The sequence below is a fragment of the Drosophila montana genome, unplaced genomic scaffold (genome assembly GCF_035044405.1).
Source record: "Drosophila montana isolate Dmon_TW-CO22-7 unplaced genomic scaffold, ASM3504440v1 contig_2632_1, whole genome shotgun sequence".
NCBI lineage: Eukaryota > Metazoa > Arthropoda > Insecta > Diptera > Drosophilidae > Drosophila > Drosophila montana.
Window position 1 is genome coordinate 8,431 of NW_026997497.1, and position 22,712 is coordinate 31,142.

General features: G+C 37.4%; 1 protein-coding gene across 1 annotated transcript in view; it reads left to right on the top strand.

Annotated features, from left to right (window-relative positions):
• The first annotated feature begins 504 nt into the window (after positions 1 to 504).
• Positions 505 to 22,712, top strand: part of LOC135429318 (acetylcholine receptor subunit alpha-like) — an 85,501-nt gene continuing 63,293 nt past the window's right edge. Inside the window, exons 1-3 of the mRNA XM_064683585.1 lie at positions 505 to 516; positions 1,272 to 1,408; positions 1,470 to 1,613. Of these exons, the coding sequence (XP_064539655.1) occupies positions 505 to 516; positions 1,272 to 1,408; positions 1,470 to 1,613 (293 nt within the window). The remainder of the gene's footprint in view (positions 517 to 1,271; positions 1,409 to 1,469; positions 1,614 to 22,712) is intronic.

Here is a 22,712-nt window from a genome sequence, read left to right on the forward strand (position 1 = left end):
AAGAGCGGTTTTTGATGTTGGGAGAAATTAGATTTAGAAAAGAAAAAGATCCAGATCCAAGTGCAAGCCGGCCGCATACAAAAAAATTAAAATTATTAAACGGCGAATTTTCGTGCTGCCGAATCTGAAGTGCCACAATACGGGATGTGCCGCAGGCGAGGATCAGGTCAACAGAGGTAGGGATTGGCCACCAACTCTGGGTGGCCTCAGGTTTTTTGTAGCTTTAAATAATTTAAAAATTTCAAAAATTTAGAAAATAGCAGCCATATAATTTATAGTAAATTAACATCATTTTAGGCGTAGGCGGCAATGACGTAGAATTATTTATTAGCCACATAAATCACTTATGATAAAATTAAATTCATTTATTCGTGTTAGTGCCGCTAAGCCGTTTTCGCGTTCGCCCTGCAAAAAAATATGTTTTAAAATTGTGAATAATGTTAAGTGTTAATTTATTCAATATATTTGTGTAAGTAAGATTAAAAATGTTTGAGTACGAAGTTAATGGTGGGTGATGTAAGGGCGTAAGGCGAGTGCCCGTCAGGATTTGTGATTTGGCAAGTGCAATTATGACCAACTCATGGTGGGGAGGGCTTTGTAAGGGTGGACCTTAACAGCTGTCCACCGTACGCATGTTTTCAGGTTGTCCGATTGTGTGATCGAAAAGTAACCGAAATTCGTTAGTCCAATTTTAAATATAAATTATTTTGTCAACCGACCCTTCCATTTATCGAGGTCTTACTCACCCCTGGTTGATCTCTGTCTTGCCGGCAAAAAGATAAAAGGAATGTGAACGCCAAGTTGAATCATAACACTTTGTAATTGGTTTATAACAAAGCCTATGATTTTATGTTTATATATTTTATTTCGATACGCAAATATGTACATGCGCGCTTGAGATGGTTTTTAATGTTTACATCTTTGGTTTTCTGCTTACATGTTAGATTTCATGTTTCATATGTATGCGTGCCATTGAGATGGAATTTAATGTTTACATTTAGTTATTTTTTGTTTTAGTCAGCGCATAATTGCATAATATTCGATCTTTAATTGTTAACTTATGTTAAAAGCTTAAGTGCTTTGGAGAAAATATAGTGGTAGATAAGTTCGTAGACAAGTCCCTATACACAATTTGAGGTAAAATATGTCTAAATATATATTATTTTGATTACATTTTATACGATCTGAACAACTAGTTATTATCCTTAATAAATAAGAAATTTGGTTTATTTTATTGGAATATAGAATTTTTGAAATGCATTTCATTACAGGTTACTCTATCCATCTCGATTCTCATTAGTCTTCATGTGTTTTTTCTTTTGGTCGTGGAAATTATTCCTCCAACATCGTTAGTCGTACCACTGTTGGGTAAATACCTAATATTTGCTATGATATTGGTTTCTATAAGGTAAGTTATTGGTTTGTTAATATTTTACTCATAATATTAAATTGTTTGTATATTTGTTTAGCATTTGTGTGACTGTTGTCGTACTGAACGTTCATTTTCGTTCTCCACAAACACACAGAATGGCACCCTGGGTAAAACGTCTTTTCATAAACTTTTTGCCCAAATTTCTTTTTATAAAAAGACCAACTTATAACTTTGAAACAAGGTAAGTTTATATAGATATTATATTATATCATCAAATATTTTATGCTGATTTTGGAGACCTTTGCATTTTGAAATATTTTATTAGCTGGCTAACATTTTTATCATAATCAAGCGTATAACATCAAATATTGTCAAAAATTAAGCATCGAGCTAACTCGGTGAAAATAGCTTTCATGAACATCGGTGCATCCATGTTTCGATTTAAAAAATAAAATATTCTTAATCTTTACGTATTTAAATTGAGACGACCTGCAGACACACATATAAGTAATGGCACAGCAAGCATTTTTTACTAAGCACACATTTTGCCTCCGATTTACTAATACTTTGTGGGCAAGCCCTTCTGTTGTATAACTGCCTCCAAACGCATGGAATAAACCAATTTTCTGGTTGTTTCCACCTATCCAGATCCTTCCATAACTGTTCAATTGGGCTTAGATATGAAGATTGTGTCGAAAGTATTCCAGTCACAATTTAACATCGTAGGTCGTGCTTTGTTGAAATGTAAAATGTGATAGGAAGTTTAGGTTTTACATGTTTTTTTTTAAAGTTGTTTTTAAAAATGATTAAACAAATACTGTGTTGTCCATTATCCCCTCAATAAATACAAGTTCGCCCATGTCTGCCCATGTCTGCATGTCTGCAGCAGACATGCAGCCCCATCTCTTCCCCGCCGCCATGTTTAACTGTTGCTGCAAGGTTCTGTTTTTCGTTAGTTACAGTAGTTTGCGATCTGAATAAAAATTATTAAATTTGCTTTCGTCAGAAAACAGCACTTCTTCCAAAAAAAACAAAAACAGATGGCTGAGTCTTATACTGATTTGTATACTCCAAATGTTTTATTTGATTGACAGAGGAAACGAGAGGCTTACATTTAGCTACACTTGCATTATATTTGTTCTCATGCAGCACCATTCTGATAGTCATTGGGTACTTAAGTAGATGCTGTTTTTGGATTCCCTTCAATCTTCCGGGGGCTACCTTGTCACGCAGTTTTTGAGGCTATGCGATCCTTTAAAGCGACTTATTATGCTGCGAATCGTAAACGGCATCTTACCATAATTTCACAGATCTTAGCATATGATTTACCTTGATTCTGCCAAAACAAACAATTGGCATGGGATTGAGTGGTTTCGATTTGCTTTGGACTTACATTTGACTTTATCTATTGTGTAGGACAGAAAATGCAATTCTAATTGAATAAATATCTATGAAAAATGTGCCAATTTTTATTTAAATAATTTAATAAAATTACTATAATGTTATTGTTAGAATAGGTTTACTGAGTTTTGTAGATAGATTTTTGTTACCGAAATGGCACGCAAAATAGGTGCAAAGTATAAAATGTCTGCTTTGTCAACACTTTTGTGTGTGTCTGTGCATACCAAATTTGGTTGAACTATCTTTTAAAAGTTTCTATCCTAGGTCTTAATCTAATTCTTAAAATTGACTATTATCGATGCAATGGACTGATATTTTGATTAATATATGGAATAAATAAATTTTGTGCGTATCAGTTCACCGCGTAAAACGTAATTTACAACAGCTTCCACAACGTTGTTTGCATAACAAATGCAGCACCAGCAACACCAACTTTAACCATAATGACTTCAACACCAACTCTTCCGCATTGTGTGTGCTATGCAAACACTGCACTTAAAATTATCTTCTTTTGGGGTATATTAAAAAAAGAAAAGGTATTTATCAAGTAAATCTTATGCAGGAGGCTTTGAGATGAAAAAAGCACATTAAGCTTTAAAAAAGGCCATATCAAGTTCTTGATCCGGAAATGTTTTCATTCCAAAATGTTTTACCAACATATCTTTGCCTATCCAAATTTTGAAATTTTCGAAGAATACATAAAATTTGTTAATTATGTAGATTATGAACTCAGAAAAATCACGTCATTCTGAACAATATATTTAAACAACTCCAATGACTATCAAAAAGCTATTTAATAATCATTCAGCTCGCACCATGGATGAATTTTGAGTGAGAAAGCGAATAGAGTGTGACAAAATTATCCTCATCATGCTGAACATCATCAGGAACCATATATAAAGGCTTCAAGGTAATATATATACTAGCGGGTATAACCCGGCCTCGCCCGTGGAACGTATGTTATAAAATCAATGTTCTCAAAAAGCTTTGAAAATGATTTTGAAACTGATCGAACTGATCAAAAAACATTCATACAAACGCTTTTCGCCAATTTACTAGTGTTGCTAATGGATTTTCCAAATCGCTGAAATACGTATTCATTATATTCTTATGTAGAACTCTGAAGTTTAAAGCAAATCGGACAAAACTTAACACTTCGCACAAAAAATCTTAGAATCGCATTTCTGCGAAAAGTGTGAAACACGTCTCAAATGAATTTTCATATAGATCCTTGAAAATGAATTTGAGCGCGAAACGACACCCACTAAATCTTTGACCTCATTTCCACCAAGGAGGAATGGATTTTTCGAAATGTGAAACACCCCTCAAATGAATTTGAACAAAGATAATTGAAATTGAGCTTGAGGCCGAAAGGATGGTAAACAAAAAAGTTTCATACAAACGTTTTCGCGATTTTTCTATACTTGCGGGTTTAATTTCGCGAAGCCCCGTCTTAACGTGCACCTTCATCATACAAGGCAACTACATTGAAAAATTCCGCTTCCTAGCTCTTACGGCTGTGGACTAACAGTTTTATATATAGAGATATATAAGACAGACTATAATAATTATTCAATGGCTTAAAACGTTTCCATATTTTACTTTTTCGGGAATCGCTAAGTAACTGTTTGGACAGGCTTGTTCTTATCTATATTTAGATTCCCTCAGAGAGAGTAGGAGGGGAGCGAAACGGGTGCCCTTTGTAATTCCCTTGGCTTTCAACCGGGCCGTTGACCCTGTGCATATGGGAAGCAACGGTGAACACTTTTGAGTTTATGCGTGTGCCCTTGTTGTTCATGTTGCTGACCAGATGAACAGCGAGCGAGTAGTTCGATTTTGTCAGCTGTTAACAGCGGGCGTTCTGTGCGCAAACGCTCTGGGACGGACCTCCCAAAACTTTAAAAATTAAGAGAATAAAATACCCGCACGCAAAGAAAATAACGCGTAACATTTTTCTTTGAAATCCGCAATTAACGTATAAACATATTTACAAAGATATATATATTTGTTAAGGGCAGCGATACAGCTCAAAAATAAATACCACAAAAAAACAATATGCTGTGTTTTGGATTGCCGATTAAAAGATAAAGAAAGATACCGATAGATTCGAGGGGTGAGCGACTATCGGAGCCACCAGTTCCTCAGCATGACTAGACATTTTTGGAAGGGACAGAGGCTTATATTGTTGCGAGAAGTTTTAAAAAGAAAAAACTCAGAGCCAAGTGCAAGCCGCCCTCATGCCAAGAACAAATATATAAAATTATTAAAGGCAAAATTGTGACAGTTAAAAATATATATAAATAAAATAAAAGGTGAACAAAAAAAGGAATTGAAAAGGATAGTGCATATAATAAAAAAATATATATATAGCTATTCAATTAAATTTGATATTGATATTTATTTGATTCCGGAGAAGACAGGGGAAGATCAGGTCACCAGAGGAGCGGTTTTTCGTAGAATTAAAGAAATATCAAAATAAAAATAGCATTCATATAATTAATTTTAATTACACATAATGTTATATTAGATAAATTATTACTCGATCGCTATTATTTATTGGTAGTGGCCACCCGCAGGCGGCAATGACATAAAACAATTTATTTGTCATGTTTGTTATATATGAAAAAATTAAATGTATTAATTTTTCATCAGTGTTAGTGTCGTCAAGCTGTTTTCGCGTTTGCCCTGCAAGAAAAATTTTTTTTTAATTATGATTGTTAGTATTAATTTATTAAATGTATCCTTTTACATATATAATACATATAAGTGACATCTTACGTGTCCGAGTAGACAGTTAATGGTGGGTGACCTTAACAACTGTTCACCATATGCATGTTTGCAGGTTGTCCGATTGTGTGTTCGAAAAATAACCGAAATTCGTTAGTCCAATTTTAAATATAAATTGTTATGTTAACCGACTCTTCCATTTATCGAGGTCTTACTCACCCCTGGTTTATCTCTGTCTAGCCGGCAAATCGATAAAAGGAATGTGACAAGTCGGATCATCAAATACTAGCGGGTATTGCCCGGCCTGCCCATGGAACGTTTTTTGTTACAAATTTTAGATATTAGCTCTCCACTCGGCACACGCCCGTCGAAAATTAAAATCTACCCATCTTGATATCCATTTATGTTTATGCTTTAATTGTATCGAATAAAGAACCAAGTGTTGGAATGAACGATATCCGCCCATGTTAGTCTTGTGGTGAGAATTTTGAAGCTGAAGAATAAACTTTTATTAAACCTTTGACCCGCAGTTGTAATCAAAAAACTTTCATACAACCGTTGTTCGCTAATTAGCCACCGTAGTGGGTGGATTTTCCCAAGAGCTTTGAAAATAAGTTTGAAGCAAATCGGACAAAACTTAAAACTTCGCCGAAAAAATCTTTGAATCTATTTTCTACCAAGGAAGCTTGTATTCTGCGATTTATTTATTTTGCGTATTAATAAATTTGAGCACGAAACGTCACACACTATATCTTTGACCCCATTGCCACCAAGGAGGGATGGATTTTACAAAAAGTGGAAACACCTCTCAAATTAATTTAAACAATGATCTTTGAAAATGATTTTGAGACGGATCAGATTGTAAACTGAAAAGTTTCATACGAACGTTTTTCGCGATTTTTGTACACATGCGAGTCGAATTTCCAAAGACTCCCGTCCAGCTGCTGCTCTTAACCCAGGCGAGAAGGGATCTCCAACGAGCGGCAAAAAGCGGGACTCCTACAGCGAAAATTTCAAGACCGAGTGAGTCCGTTCTGAGAAGCGTTTTCCCACCCCAGGCAGAGGCCGGAGAACCCGAATAGTTGTCCGATACTTAACGCGATTTTCCTTTCCTGCAACGCATAATTTGTATCATAAGATTTAGGTTTATTATAGTATGTCTTTTTCTATACGTATAGTTATATTTAAAAGGGCTAAATAATTTACGAACAAAGAGCTATTGCCACAGCCGAGTAAAAATAAAATCTTAAATATACGCATGCACGAACGGTACAAACTTACATAAGTATGTTCACTAAAATATCCCTTTCACTTCGCCCCTAGCCAACTGGCCATGGATAAGCAGAAAACATTCCCTATTGGCGCTGCCATTGTTGAAAGACTTCTACGAGGATGATCTCATCTCTGGCGGTAGCTTTGCTCAAGAAGCTCAAGTTGAGATACTGAAGCAAACGTCTGGACTACTCGCCTAGGGCAACTTTAAGCTGCGAAAATTGTGTTCGAGCGACACAACTGTACTCCAAAACATACCGGAAGAGCATAGAGAATCGTTGCTTGAGTTCGACGATGGCAGGGACATAACGAAAACGTTAGGCCTCGTTTGTGATCCCGCCTAAGACTGTTTTTTTTTTCGTTCTCTTCACTTAAGCTGCCTTTTAGACTGACACAAAAATTCAATCCTGTCCGCAATTGCTCGCTTTTACGACCCCCTTGGTCTTGTTGGTCCTATAATAACAAAAGCCAAAATTAATGCAGGATCTCTCGAGTGAAAAACTTGACTGGAATGAGAGCCTACCTCTACACTTAAGCCAGCCTGGGTCAACGTTTGCGCTTATTTTAAGCATACTCCAGTATCCCCGTCATCAGACAGTACAGTGGAGATTCACGGATTTTGTAATGCAAGCCTGGGCGCTTATGGAGCATGCGTCTATACAGTCTCAAAGTGCCATGGCAACACCAGCATACGTCTATTGTGCTCCAAGTCGCGTGTCGTGAAAACCATCATTGTAGAAAGATGTAACTCTGGGGAGCTGCATTATTGGCTCAATTTCTCGGCAAAACATGCCAAATGAAAGTGTTCGTCTGTCGATAGTTAAGTCAGAACTTAGAAACTTTGATAGGAGAGCTTGTAGAACAGATAAATTATTTCTCAATTATAAAAAATTGTAAATGATTAATATGAGAAACAGTACTTCAATTTGCTTGCGTAAGCACAGCGCCACACGAGGCATTACGGCAGCACAAGCCCTTAATGAGGAGTATTTAGACAATCTAATACGACCCGATGATTGCTATAGGGTTTTGTAAAATGTTCGCACTTCACCTGCTCATTGGGAAGCAGAAAAGAAGAAGGTCATGGCGATGATTAGGCAGATTGGTCTTCCGACCTTTTTTATAATCTTTTCGGCAGCAGAGACTAGATGGGCAGAGCTGTTTGATTTACTTTCTAAGAATATAGATAAGTTAGAAATTTCAATAGAATTGGCAGCTTAATTAACTTTTGACAATAAAGCCCGACTAATTAGAGCTAACCCTGTTACTTGCGCTAGGTATTTTGATTTTCGTTATAGGTAGGTTTTAAAATTAATGAAAAGGGGAAGGCGGTGTTTTTGGCAGTCACCGAGTTATTAAGTATTATTGGCGAGTTGAGTTTCAGCAAAGAGGCCCCACATTCATGGCATTTTTGGATGAAAGATGCCCCGAAGGTTGACTTGGCTGATGAGTCAAATACTCCGTCCGCAAAGTCCTTTATTGATCAGTTTATAACAACAACAAAGATTCAGGGCGTTTTAGAATATCCATTTGATCGTGAAACCATAGATTACCTTAGTGATTACAATAACTTTTTGTCCGACGATCAACTTAACTTAAGTGTGCTATATAAATGCACTCAGGTCGAGTATAAAGAAGCCCAAAATATATTTAAAGCGATCACTCGCAGCAATTAAGCTAAACGCTTATAATACTCATCTTCTTCTACTGCAGCGAGCGAATATAAATATAAATATCCAGTTTATATATTTGATCCCTATGCTTGCTGCAGCTACGTCGTTAATTATAATAAGTCCCAGAGAGGAATTTCAAAGCTAATGCGTGAAGCTGTAAGTGAGATAAGCAGGGGCAATGTAACTATAAAGCAAAGGTTACAGCATATAGGGCATTAGTTTGTTTCGGGTACGGAAAGCAGTAACGTAGTGGTCTTTATCAATAGTGGAACTCGCCAAATTATAGATGTTGCTGATGACATCGAAACACCCAGGGCTTCCCAGCACTTAGTTTACGCACTTCGTGATTGTAGTGTCTTCGTAAAGAAGAGGAACACTCCTATTAGAATTTGGTATAGGAGATTCAATATTAATACTGATAGGAACAATTATTTTCGAGAATTAGTTATGTTGTATGTCCCATGGAGGGATGAAAATGTAGAACTAGTAGCAATAGACTGCGAATCGTTTTGCAGTCAGAATCAGGAGTTAATCGAGAGCAATCGCAGGGAATATAATTGCTTAGATGACAGTGAGCTTCAGCATGCTCTTGAAAAAGCAGTGCAGGCAGAAAATGTTGAAAATCAAGAAGTATTAGATGATAGATTTCGCGTATTAGGATTGCCAGAAATAAATCTTCATTTAAATGTTTTAAACATTAATGGAAATGACGAGAATCTAGATTCTGAAGATAATAATGTCCGATTATTAAAACTTTCAGCTATAGTTTCAGCTGAAAGTTTAGCAGATATAGTCAGGTCACTTAATTTAAAGCACATGTTTTGTACAATGCCAAAAATAAATCCGTCTTCTACGAATTTGGTAGGCTCCAAAATGTTTTCCCAGTTTGACTCCCGTCTAAAACAAATTTTTAAAAATACTTCTCCATTCGGTGGTATTTCGGTCATAACTTTCGAGGATCTACGACAGTTATCACCAGTAGGTGACAGTTGGATTTTCGAATCCAATTCAAATGATCCCTACAGTGCAATTTATGCTTCATTGCTGTTGAACCTTTTTAAGTATTTTGAGCTCACAGAAATAATGCGACAACGGGACGACTAATCGTTTGCTTCTGCTTTAAATAATATGGCATCGGGAAACATGACAGCCGATGATATTAGTCTTGTCCGATCCCGCATTTGTCAGCTATCGGATGTGCCCGATAATGCCATTCATCTATTTAGTACAAATGCGGCGACAGATAGTTATAACACGATAAAGCTAAACTCAATTCCGACTGATCAATTTATTTCTACCGCTGATAATATAATTAAAGCAGCACATTTAACTGTGGCTTGTAGACAGAGAATCTTACAAGCCGTTAGTAGCTTTAGGTCGTCCGAAACACAGGGATTGTGTATATCTCTTCTCCTAAAACCACTACCAAATATATGGTTACGGTCAATGTAGATACTGGGGATGGATTAGTTAATGAGGCAACGGGCATGTTAATGCAAATAGATTTTGATGCATCCAGTACTCCAATAACTTTATGGATGAAATTTTCTGATGATACCGTAGGAGTACTTTCTCGCTCAAAGTGTACACATCGTACATAACCTTTCTGGACACCAATTCAAAAAATAGTTAAAAGTGTTCAATATAGAAGAAGTTTATATTGACCGCAGGCAGTTTCAAGTTGTACCCGCAGAAGGTATAACTATTCACAAAAGTCAGGGAGCTACATATAGCAAAGTAGTGGTTCACACTTGCTGCAATATACAATATACAGCAATAACAGTTCCGCCCTAGACATTTTCTTTCATAATACTGAAAACATTCGCTGTCATATTGAAGATATTCGATCAGATAAGTTAATGTTTCAGTCGTCTGTTCTATGTCTCGTTGAGGCCTCGACATACTCAAATGAAAATATTGAAATTCCAGGGCTTACTGTTGTTGTCCGTCTTGATTGCGAGGTAATACCTAATGCACTGCGACCTAAGAGGGGAATCGTCATTTTTATTAGGAATGCAATTTTAAACAATCTGATTGCTTAAGCGGTAGGAAAATATCAGGATCAGTTGTTTTGAAGTATGCAATATTTTGTTATATGTTTTTTAATTATTTACAAAAGTCCGTCATATCCGCTTGGTTTGTTTAAAACAGAATTTGAGGAGTTATTTCAGCAAAATTAATTTTTAAGGGACAGTCGCACAATTTTATGAGATTTTAATTTGAGCTTGAGAAAAAATGGTAGATGTAGGACCCTTTACGATGAATTGCTCAGGAAGGGATTTAGGTGTCTCTTAGATTTAATAATAATAAAAACTACCAATTGTGACTCTCACATTGATTGGGCTTTTTCAAATCTGTGTATTGTTAAAGTATATAGTTACCACAGTAGTATCTCTCTAAGTATTCAGGATAGCGTATATTAAGTTATATAGGCCTTTATAATTAAAATATGTATAATTTAAACTTAAAAATTATTTTATGAATATAAATAAATTAATATGTTACCTACATTTATATATTAAAAAATTGTTTTGTGGCCTTGTACTTGGGTTCAGGGTTTTTTCTAGTCGGGCACCCCCGACTAGACCACTCTTACTTGTTTTAATTTGTCTTTCGTCAATTTTGTCTATTTTTGTCACTTTTGTTAGTACCGCTACTTTTAATGTATTTAAATATTTATTTCCCATATTTTTAAATTCATTGAATGATACAAATTTGAAAATTCGTTCATTTAGTGACAATTGAATATTAACAATTTCATTTAATCCGGCTTCTGAATGAAGCCTTTAAAAAAATTAACCTAAGTCGAATTTTCCATTGGAGTACAAATCATTAACTGAACATTGTGAAATGATTCGTTTTCATCTTTTATATAAACAGTTGAATTTACTGAATTTTAGTTTTACAAATTTCTTTACGTCGTAATTGCTAACGACTTCATAGACATTGGGCTATTTTAGATCTTCTGTATCTTTTTGCAATTTTATAATATCATCTACGCAGGTGTTTTCCTGTCTTTTTGATGATCATCTATTTTTATGCGGCATAGTGCATCCGCTACATGGTTATCTTTCCCCTTCAGGTATTCTACCGTAAATTGGTATTCTTCTAAGTCTAGTCTCATCATGGTTAATTTTGATGTGGAATTTTTCATTGAAAACAAATAAGTTAGGGGTCTATGGTCTATTTTATCTAAGAAATGCCTTCTATAAACATATGGTCTGAAGTGTTTTATTGGCCGGTGAATAGCAGCTAATTCCTGCTTTGTAGTTGATCTATTGCTTTCTCCCTGTGTGATAGCTCGTGACGCATATGCAATTGGTAATTGCATACCGTTGTACTCTTGAGAAAGTACGGCACCACATGCATGTTTACTTGCATCTGTGAATATGAAAAATTCTTTGCTGAAGTCAAGGTATTGCAATAATGTTGGTTTCAAGAATGCCTTTTTTAAATATTTAAATGCATCTTCGCATTCTTTTGTCCATTCGAATTGGACATTCTTTCTGCACAATCTAGTCAAATGACGTGAGTGTTGTGCGAATTTGTGTACAAATCTTCTGTAGTAATTACAGAACGCGACGAACAGTATGGGTTGGATAATTTTTTATAACATCGTACTTTTTACCATCTGGAAGGATGCAGAGGTCTGTGCACTTATGCCCAAGAAATGTTACCGTGCATGAAAAACGCACATTTCTCTGTGTTTAATTTTTTATTATGTTTCGACAAAGGTCAAATATGCTTGTCAAGTTTTTGAACATGTGCTGCTCTGAGCAGCCGAAAACTACTAGGTCATCCATATAGATAAATGCTTGGTATGGCTCTAGTCCTGAAAATGCGAGTGTCATCATTCGCATAAATGAATTTGGTGCTACCTTAAAACCATATGGTAACCGCGTGAAGCGATAAGAGTCAGTGCTCGTGGAAAATGATGTTATGATTCTAGATTACTTATCTAGTTCTATTTGATGTAATCCAGACGTAAGATGAAATGAAAAGTATTTAGCTCGTCCTAATTGGTCCAGTATTTCCTCAATTCTTGGCAGTGAATATTTGTCTGCTAAAAGTTTTTTGTTTGTTTGGCGATAATCAACTACTAAACGCCATTTTTTCTCCATGAAATTTGGGAGAGATTTCCTGGGGACCATGAGATCTGGGCTATTATATTCTGAGATAGATGGTTCTACTATAACATTTTTTATTAGTTTTTCGACCTGTCTGTTAATTTCTGGCTTTTCTGTTTCTGCATTTCTGTTGTTTTTAATATATACGGGTGTTTTGTCTGCTAATCTTAATTTTTCTTTATAAAAATTATTACTTGAAATTGCTTCTGTTTCTAAACCAAATATGTCACTGTATTTAGTTCATAGATCAGTAAGCTTATTTTTAAATTGTTCAGGGAATTTTAATTTTTTCAGGACTTCATTATTTCTTTTGCTGTTGTATGCGATTTGGGTTTTAATTTCGTAATCGTAATCTATTTGGGTTTTAATTTCGTAATCTACATTGATTCGAACTTTACTTGTGGATTCTGTATTTTTATGCCCTGAACCCATTGAAAATGGGGAAAAAGGTAATAATGCTTTTGTGCAAATGTATGTAACAGGCAGAAGGAAGCATCTCCGACCCCATAAAGTATATATATTCTTGATCAGCATCAATAGCAGAGTCGATCTAGCCATGTCCGTCTGTCTGTCCGTCCGTCTGTCCGTATGTATGAACGCAAGGATCTCAGAACCTATAAGAGCTGAAACTTTAGCTGTAGGTCCTCCTCTGTTGTGAGGAAATCTCGTAGTTATAAGAGATGGAGTCCCCAAACTTGACATTTAGCTTATGGAAGAGCATATAAATATATCTAGTATCTTTCATTATTTAGCTATCGCCACCTCCCCGCTACCACCACATAACTATAAATCAAGTAAATAAACACATTTGTACCGCCCACCAGTTTAAGCTACAATTTTAATGCGATTAACTGTTTGCTACTGTTTAAAATTTCATTGCGATCGGTTCATAAACACAAAAGTTATTATAGCAAATGTGTTTTGGCTCGCCTCGTGTTTTCGGCAGCTAGCGTAAATTGCAAGAATTTCTGCACACACATACGCGTGTTTATTGAGTTCTATCAACAGGATTGCAATTGCGATTGTATTATATTCTGTGCTGCTATTTTAATCCGTTTTTTCTCATTAAGGCTCAATTGTTGGTGTGGATGTTAAGTAGAGGCAGTTGCAGGCAATGCGGTCTGTTACGATTTCGAATCCTATTGAGGGAACTATTTTTATACCCTTGCAGAAGGTATTATAATTTTGATTTGAAATGTGTAACGCAAAGAAGGAGACATCTCCGCCCCTATAAAGTATATTTATACTTGATCAGGCGCAACAGCCGATTCGGTTCTTCGAGTAGGTTCTTCTATGAACAACTTGTTGTTGATATCATAACCAAACTCGGCATTTATTACTTTTACTATGCTGTGGAATTAGATGAAGTGTCCGAAGTTGTGTTTAATTAATTCTGTTTAAATAACAAGAAACACGCCTATTGCGTTGTCATGAGTTTATTCGAATGTTCTTTATATCGTTATTAAATGTTAGCTTAGCCTAGGGCTACATGCATATACTTATGCTGTTATCGGTTAACAGTTACAAAGAGTGTGGTATGTGCATGCATTGGAAAGTACATTTATGGTACACTTGGTAAGCGCTACATAAGCGTCGCGTGGGATATGCGCCGTCAGCTAAACGGCCAGCTAGAGTCAATAAACTCAAGGGGCTCTGCGCTTTTGACTTTATGTTTGTTATTGTATACAACAAAGTGACGCATACCTCTGTATTTAAATACAGGGTGTTATTTAATGCATATACACACTACACCTCCCCTTTTAGAAGAATAACATAATATAATGTAGTTGTTCAATTAACTTATATATATAATGTTGTATTGATAAACTTAATGGGGTCTTGATCAGTGATGAGTGAGTTGATGTAGAAAAAAAAATTTTTTTTTTTATATTCAAAAATTTTTTTTTAATAGGATAAATCTTAGATTTTTACTTTATATAATATATTTTTAATATATGTGTATATATCCTTTTTTCCCGATTGGACAAAGAATGTATTATAAAATATAATTTTTGTAACGAGAACTTTTTGTTTTTTACTTTATATATTTTTGTAATTATATATTGATAATTACATTGTGACTTCTATGCTCAAGCTAAACTAATTTTTGAATAATGTTAACCTGTTCTTATTTACTACTTGGGGTTTCTTTTTTCCTACATCTACTTTTATGTTGTTCCTATCTTTTATGCTTATAACTTTATAAGGACCTAAATATTTACTTTCGAACTTATGCGCTGTGTCGTTCTTTAGTAGAACTAAATTTCCTGTCTCTAGTTCTATGTCATTTAGTTTTATATCGTATTCTTTCCTTTTTTTTTAATTTTCTAAATCTAGCAGAATTTTTACTCTTTTATAAGCTATTTCTTACCTAAACTTAAATTTATTTGCGTAGTCATCTATGTTATATATAGGGTCTATTTTAATTATATTATTAAATTCTTTGAACTGTCTTGGTAATCTACCAGAAACAAGTTCGTATGGACAGTATTCATGTACTGTCGATGGTGTAGTGTTGAAACAATACGTGAAATAATATGTCCCAATCGTCTTTGTCAATCGAAATATATGAACGAAAAAATTCGTTAAATGTTCGATGACTTCTTTCTACTGTTCCTAATGTCTGGTGATGATGGGCTGTTGTTTGTATATTACTTATATTCATATAGTTGCACAAATCATTTATTAGCGAATTTTTGTCTTCATTGGACCGAACGTCAGTACAAAAGATTCAAATATTGCTTTAGCTACTGCTTTTGCAAATTTATCTGTTATTGGTATTGTAACTAGATATTTAGTGAGATCACATATTGTAGTAACTGCGTACTCGTTGCCATTTTCTATTCGAGGTAATGGACCGATTGTGTATTTAGTATTTAAATATTTATTGCCCATATTTTTTAAATTCATTGAATGTTACAAATTCGAAAATTTGTTCATTTGGTGACAACTGTAAGCTAACCATTTTATGTACTCCGGCTTCTGAAGTGCAGTTTGTAGCGAGTTCGAACCCTACTGAGGAAACTATATTTGGCTGCTGTTGAGTAGAGGCGGCATCAAGTAATGCGTTCAGTTGCGAGTTCAAACCCTGCAAAGGAAAGGGTTTTTTTTTTAAATTTATCTTTATTGCTACTAAAGCAAACGAGCGCGTAGCGTGATCTGCATTTGGTGTTGGAAGAAGAGGGTTCAGGGTATCCCATAGTCGGGAGGTCCCGACTAGAACGTCTTACTTGTTTATATTGTGGTTCATTTAACCTTAGTGGCGTTTGAAAAAGATTTTGTAAAATCAATAATTGTAAGTCTCAAACTAAACTACTCTAATTATCACTATCTATAAATAAGCAGAAACTGTGTCGCTATGATGCTGACGCTGCACCTCGAGTTTTGCCATCCAATCCGCGCATGCAGTCGCTCATAATTCACTCATGTTGTTGCTTCAACAAATTGCAAACAATGTTTCAGTTTACTTGTTTTCAGTTGGGCAATACCGGATATTTTAGTTCGATGACCTATTAGCGGTCTTTGCCCGACTATTGTTAACTTACACAACATTATGTGAATGTACTTTGACAGTTCAATAAATCTGCTGAACTTTAAGAATAGAGCTGGGTAATCTTGCGGAGGTGTGTATGTAACATATACATATGTGTTTGTACAAAGGGTTGTAGGTAAATTTATAAGAGCTCTTCCCACAGCCACAGATGGCTTTTACCCGAAATACCTAAGCTGTATGTAGCACATATTTTAACAAGTATAGTTATTCGTTCAAACTTTGTCTATAATTTAAGACTTTCTGCTACTGAGTTCCTTTTAGTTGAATATCAAATGGGTCTATTCGAAACTGAATACTTTTGCAAACAAATGTATTTGTCGTCAAATATCATGGTTTTGGAAGGCAGATGGAAGCATCTCCGAACACAATAAAGTATGTCTATTCTTGGTCAGCATCGATGGTTGATATAGCCATATCCATTTGTCTGTGCGCCCAACCATCTGTCCGTCTTTCCGTATGTATGAACGCGACAAACTCGCAACTTATAAGAGCTGGAGACTTGACATTTGAACAATCATCATGCGTGTCGTCGCTTCCTCAATGTGTCGTCGTCGCTGGCGAGATTGCCAGTGTTCAGAGACAGTCCAGTGGCCGAGTCTCTGAAGATTTAATCCTCCAGGGTTATTCCAATTGCAGGATAACAAGAGTATAAGTTGGTGACTTGAAGCTCCTAATCGCTGGCCTTGTGGCTCAGCAATAAAAGAATATGATATGAAATGCGGCAAAGCCGGAGTAATGTATTTCAGAAGCAGTGCGGTTGTTGAATGTGTGAACAGAAATGACCTTAAAAACTAGAAGCCACGGCGGCTGGTGCATAAAAAAAATTATAATGTAGCTTTTGCAACAGCAGTCGGCAAGCCGACTTAGCATAAGCGATAACGCTGCTCTTGCGAAACAGCAAGGGCTCAGGTTACCGACGCTAACCGTTTCGATCAGAGCAATTGCCACCAAGAATACGCTTTGTCAGCATCACTCATTAACTACTCCCCCTTTTGAAACATGGGCGTCCTCATCCATCTAAAAGCTCTCGACGACCTTCGGAATCTCCTTCGAAGCTCGCTTTCTCCTAAGTCGTTGAACGAAGAAGATGAGGGCACTGAACACAAGGCTGAGTCCAAGTCCCGCAGCGCACCACGTCTTGGGCGATCCCACGGCGTCCATCTTTTCTTGCAAACCTCGGATAGTATTAAGGTTTTCAAAATTCACCCTGTGCAGGAGTGGCAAACTAAGGATCGGCTCATGGCTTATGATGTTGAGTAAAGGGAAAGCCGCAATACCCAGCCTCTTAGTTAAGGCCTCGGTTGATGTACTTGACGCTGTTGACCATGCCCGTACGCTCGAATGTTATCAGATAAGATCCGCGTGTTGATACTGTACTAACCCTTGCGGGGCTACCATTTACCACTATGATACCATCATCTATAACAGTGATCCGTCCCACCGGAATGTAGGCCGCGTGTGCAAGTGTCGCGATGAGACAATTGCAGATTGATGCGTAGGTGGTTGCATCACAGTTGGTGACTGCCAGAATTTCGCTGTTGCACTCGGCAACAATGTCGTCCTGTAGTTAAAGTACTCCGTGTCCATGTGACACAGGCAAAATGGTCAGTTTTCTACAGACGGACTTAATTTTTGGATAATTGATTATAATATGAGTAATACTTTCTGATTGAAGGACCTTTATAGAGGAGGCCTGCAATCGGCTAACTATGGGTATCTCTGTGGGAGGCTCAGATAATACGGCGTCTAAGTCATGGAAATTTGGGATCGTAGGATTTATAATGATGGACTTTGCAAGTGTAATAGTAAGCATCAGGTTCTGAATCTCAGTTATCAGCATTCTGTTTCTTGCTAACAGCGCTTCATAGAGATGTGGAGTGTCAAACAACTCGCTCTATTATGCCTTTATTATTTTGTTTACGGTATTCGTAAGCAGGTTTATTTGTTTCTGGGTTTCCGTATTTATTACTACCTGCATATTATTTGACTCGATCAACTTTGATTTCGTCATCCTAATCATATTTACATCTGCGGCATCTGGTGTGCCGGCTACAACCTTGAGTGCCGTGCTCAGAAAATCTAAACAACTTGCGATTCGACGGACAACAGACTCCTAGCATGGTCTAAATCCACGTCTATTAATATACGCATGTAGGATTGCGGAAAAGTCTCGGACAGTTTGCCTGTTTCGTCTATTATTGCGGCGAACTCCGTTAGATTACTGCAATGTCTAACGTAGCCTGTCTGCTCCCATACAAGTACATTACCTTCAACTATCGGTATGTACCTGGAGTGAGATAAGTCGGTAATTCTAGCCTTCGCTATTCCTATTATGAAGAGGATCGTTCCCCCAAACCTGTAACGGAAAGAAATGGGAGGTGAGGCTCTTGTGCATCTTAGTTCTAACGTTAAACTATTTCAATTGATATTTCGAAAGGCAAGCTTCACTTGAGGTTGTTCTTTTGGACCACCCTACCATTAACTAGAAAAGACGTTCCCATGTCTGCCTGAATTTTTTCTTCTGAGCATAGTGAGGTCAGTTTGTTGCATGGCCTTCTTTTCTACTTTAAGAACACCATTTCGCCTACTTCGAACACCCTGTTTTGTCTGTCCGGGTTGCATCTGTTAATGTTAGTTAATTGTGCTTTTGCTATTTTATCTTTTATGATTTGCTGGAATTCTTTGGTTGCTGAATGTATGACCTCGATGGGACTTTGGTTTGTGACCGAGTGTAGTGTCCTGTTGTACTCTACTGTCACTCTCATGATCAAATAAATTGTCTTCAATTTTTTTGTCGATTTTTAGGAACTTTGCGATTTCTGTCAATGTGCTGTAGAAACGCTCCACCTGTCCGTTTGAGGTGCTGTGGAGGGGAGGCGCATTGACAACATCTATACCATAATTGTTCTTAGGAGCGAAGTGATAGTCTCCGAGTTGAATGCGGCTTCGTTAAATTCACTTGTTGGATTCTGGGCATTTTTAAATCAATTATTGTTCATGCCTCCACTGGTTGCACGACCGCAAATTTTGAAAATTTGTCGATGCATGTTAGAAATTGCTTCCTGTCAGTAAAAATATATCAATGTGCAGCATTTCGCCTGCATACTGAACTGGTGTAATCCCAAGTTACTGTTTTTTTGGAAGCCTTTTATATTTGGCTTTGGTGCAAACTCTGCACCAAAGCCAAAGCTGCAGTTTACAACGACCAACTTGTACATTTTTGGAAATTAGAAGTCTTGACGACTTGTTTGACGTTCTCTTGAGCGGCAAGATGTGCACGGTTGTATTCGACAGTTATTGTTTCCAACTGCTCGTTTCTGTCTGGTACGACATTCTTGCAGTGGCAAAATTTGGTGGTTGGGAAGCTTAACACTTAACTGTGTTGAAAACTAGCTAGAGTTGGTAAATCGCAATGTATTGCGTTCACAACGTCTGGGTTAATAACCTCTTTAAGAGTGTCAAAACAGTGTTTTTGTCAGTGAAACTGATTGAATATCGAGTCTTGCTACCAAAGAGTATGAGCGTACGTTTTAACCGATAGCGTGCCTCTTCTAGGATTATTTGTTGCTGAAGCAATTTCCACCTCTTTATTTTGGCGTTTGTGTTTCTGTCCGAGACTGCAAAGGTGAGGGGTTAATGGTCAGAAAAGATCTTTATTTCTTTCGTACCGTACAAGAAATTATGTAGCTTACCCAGAGCCCTAACTATGGCTAGTAGTTCTTTTTCATTTGTGGCTTATTTTAGCTCGCATTGTTTAAGAGTTCGGGAAATCATGGTTTGTAATCTGGGTACATGAGAATGTCAGCTTCTGAGGCCAAAATATTTCGTAGGCGTTCAAATGCATCACGTTGAATTTCATTAAACTTAAATGCATTTTTTCGGGACCTTTGCTTGCTTCAGTATGTCTGTTTATGGTCTTGCTATGGCTGCAAAATCTTTAACAAACCTCCCATAGTAACTGGCTAAACCCAGGAATGATCTTAAGCTGTACAAGTTTTTTGGTTATATGTATGTACTCTGTATGGTTAAGTTTTTCAGGTTCAATTTTTACACGGCCCCTGTTTAATATAAATCTCAAGTACTCAACACTCTCTTTGAAAAACTTGGTCTTTTCCTGTGAGACTATCATGTTGGCGTCGCTTAAACACTTGAGTACTGTGTCGATGTGCTTAACGTGATCGGTTTCGTTTTCAGAGAAAATTATTACGTCGTCTACATAGACGTAACATATTTTACCGATCTGCTCTCTTAGCACGACGTCTATGGCCCTTTGAAAAATGCTTCCGGCATTTTTGAGACACAATGGCAAGCCACAGAATTTATATTTTCCGACGTTCACCGAAAATGACGTATTTTGGCGGTCTTATATCGCTAGAATAAATTTGATGGTACCCTGATTTTAAATCTAGGGTTGTGAAAACTTCGTCCACAGCATTTCCCAGGTTGGCTAAAATCATGGGGATGCATGGCATTAGATATCGATCGGTTAGAGTTCGCTCATTTAGCTTCCTTAAGTCGATTACCAAACGTTTATTTTTACTGCCGTTGGCTTCAGAGCCTTTTCTGTCTACAAGCCAGCTGGGCTGTTATAAGGGGACCTTGATGGCCTAATTATAAAGGAAAAAATGGAGAAACTTGCCCGAAAATTTTCATTAGGCATTTGCTTTGGATTTTACTGGAGCCATGTATTGAACTCACAGTGAACGGGTTTTCGACAGGAATTATGTTTTTATCTCCTTAACGGGATTTACATAATTCCTTGCCACCCCTGTGTCTATTAGGATTTTTAAAGTTTTCCCAGCCAGCTGTCGTTCGATGACCGGTAGCTGGGAGCGTTCACTAAAAAAATTTACCACTCGTTGCCACATGGCGAATCGCTATCATCCTCTGTGTCGTTAACTGCGGATGTAGCTGCCTTTTCATAATTCACTTCTTGACTGTCAGAAGCGTTGTAAACGACGTTGTTAAGGCGCTGCCGCCTTGGGCCTGTCATACGTTCAGACGTGTTTTGTCGTTTTTGCGCCGGCGCACAATTGGTTTGGGGTTTCCCGAACTCTGTGCGTTGCTTGAATTTTGATGAGGAATCTACTTCCATAGGTTCCGGGGCCGGACATTGTTTGTTCTTGGTTAGCATTGTTATGCTGACGCTTGACGAAATGATGGTTTCTTTCATGAACTCTTTCCTCCCTGTTGTTTTTTCCCTGCGAATTTTCTCGGCGATTATTGTTGTGTTCAGTAGCCTGAGCTCTTTCCTCGATGGCTCTGGCGTACGAAGTCGAAAACATGCTTCCTTCAATGATCGCTTCAGCTTCTCTAGCTAGAGCTACTGCGGATGGCTTCTGAGGCCTGAGATGAATGCATGCAATGCATCGGGTATAACCTCTTTATTGAGTAACTCAGCGTTTAGTTATGATGGTCATCTTTCGTTCGAGCTCATCGTAGTACTGCATTCGACCTAAGTCGCCCTGCCTAACTGACTTTGTTCCTGATGACAGTTACCGCCTAATAATGTGTACTGCTGCAGTTAAATGGCCTGAAGACTTCGTATGCGTCGTTGGCTGACTGCTGCCACGCTACGTATTCGTCTTGGGTGCCGTCAAAGTCGGGGTCAGACTTATAATACCTAGTGGTATGTCGCATCTTATGTCCGAGTTCACTGATATTCTACAAGCAGACTGCTTATCTGGGCTTCCACAGCACTGAGCTGAGTTCGAAATCTTTCTTCTTGTTGGGCCAAGGCCTGGCGAACTGCGCAATAAGCGCTTGAAGCTGGGTGGCATCCATGTCTGCCAAATCTTCTTTATATTGCTGCTGACTTTGTACCTGAGTATCCCACTCTTCGTCACTGTCTAATTCTCTTTTAATTTAACTTTAAGCTGAGAAGTTCATCAGTTTGTTGGCAAAGAAGGCAAAAAAAAAAAAACAATCTGTTAAACACTTCAAGTACTCGTGTTTTTGCAATGGCCGATTATAAACACATAGTCGGCATGAAAAGGAAAACAATATAAAATACAAAACCCAGAAACATGCCACAAAACACACTTGCTGTGTGTTGTCGTCGCTGGCGAGATTGCAAGAGTTCAGAGACAGTCCAGTGGCCGAGTCTCTGAAGATTTAATCCTCCAGTGTCATTCCAATTGCAGGATTACTAGAGTATAAGTTGGTGGCTTGAAGCTCCTAATCGCTGGCCTTGTGGCTCAGCAATAAAAGAATATGATATAAAATGCGGCAAAGCCGGAGTAATGTATTTCAGAAGCAGTGCGGTTGTTGAATGTGCGAACAGAACTGAACTTAAGAACTAGAAGCCACGGCGGCTGGTGCATAAAAACAATTATAATGTAGCTTTTGCAACAGCAGTCGGCAAGCCGACTAAGCATAAGCGATAACGCTGCTCTTGCGATACAGGCAAGGGCTCAGGTTACCGGCGGTGACCGTTTTGATCAGAGCACTGGCCACCAAGAATCCGCTTTGACAGCATCATGCGCGCAACTGTTGGCCAATGTTCTGGTCGACAACAAAGTGTCAAACTGTTGCGCGCGAGATGCACTCGTTAACTTGTATGCCAGCGCAAATCACAAGAATTTCCA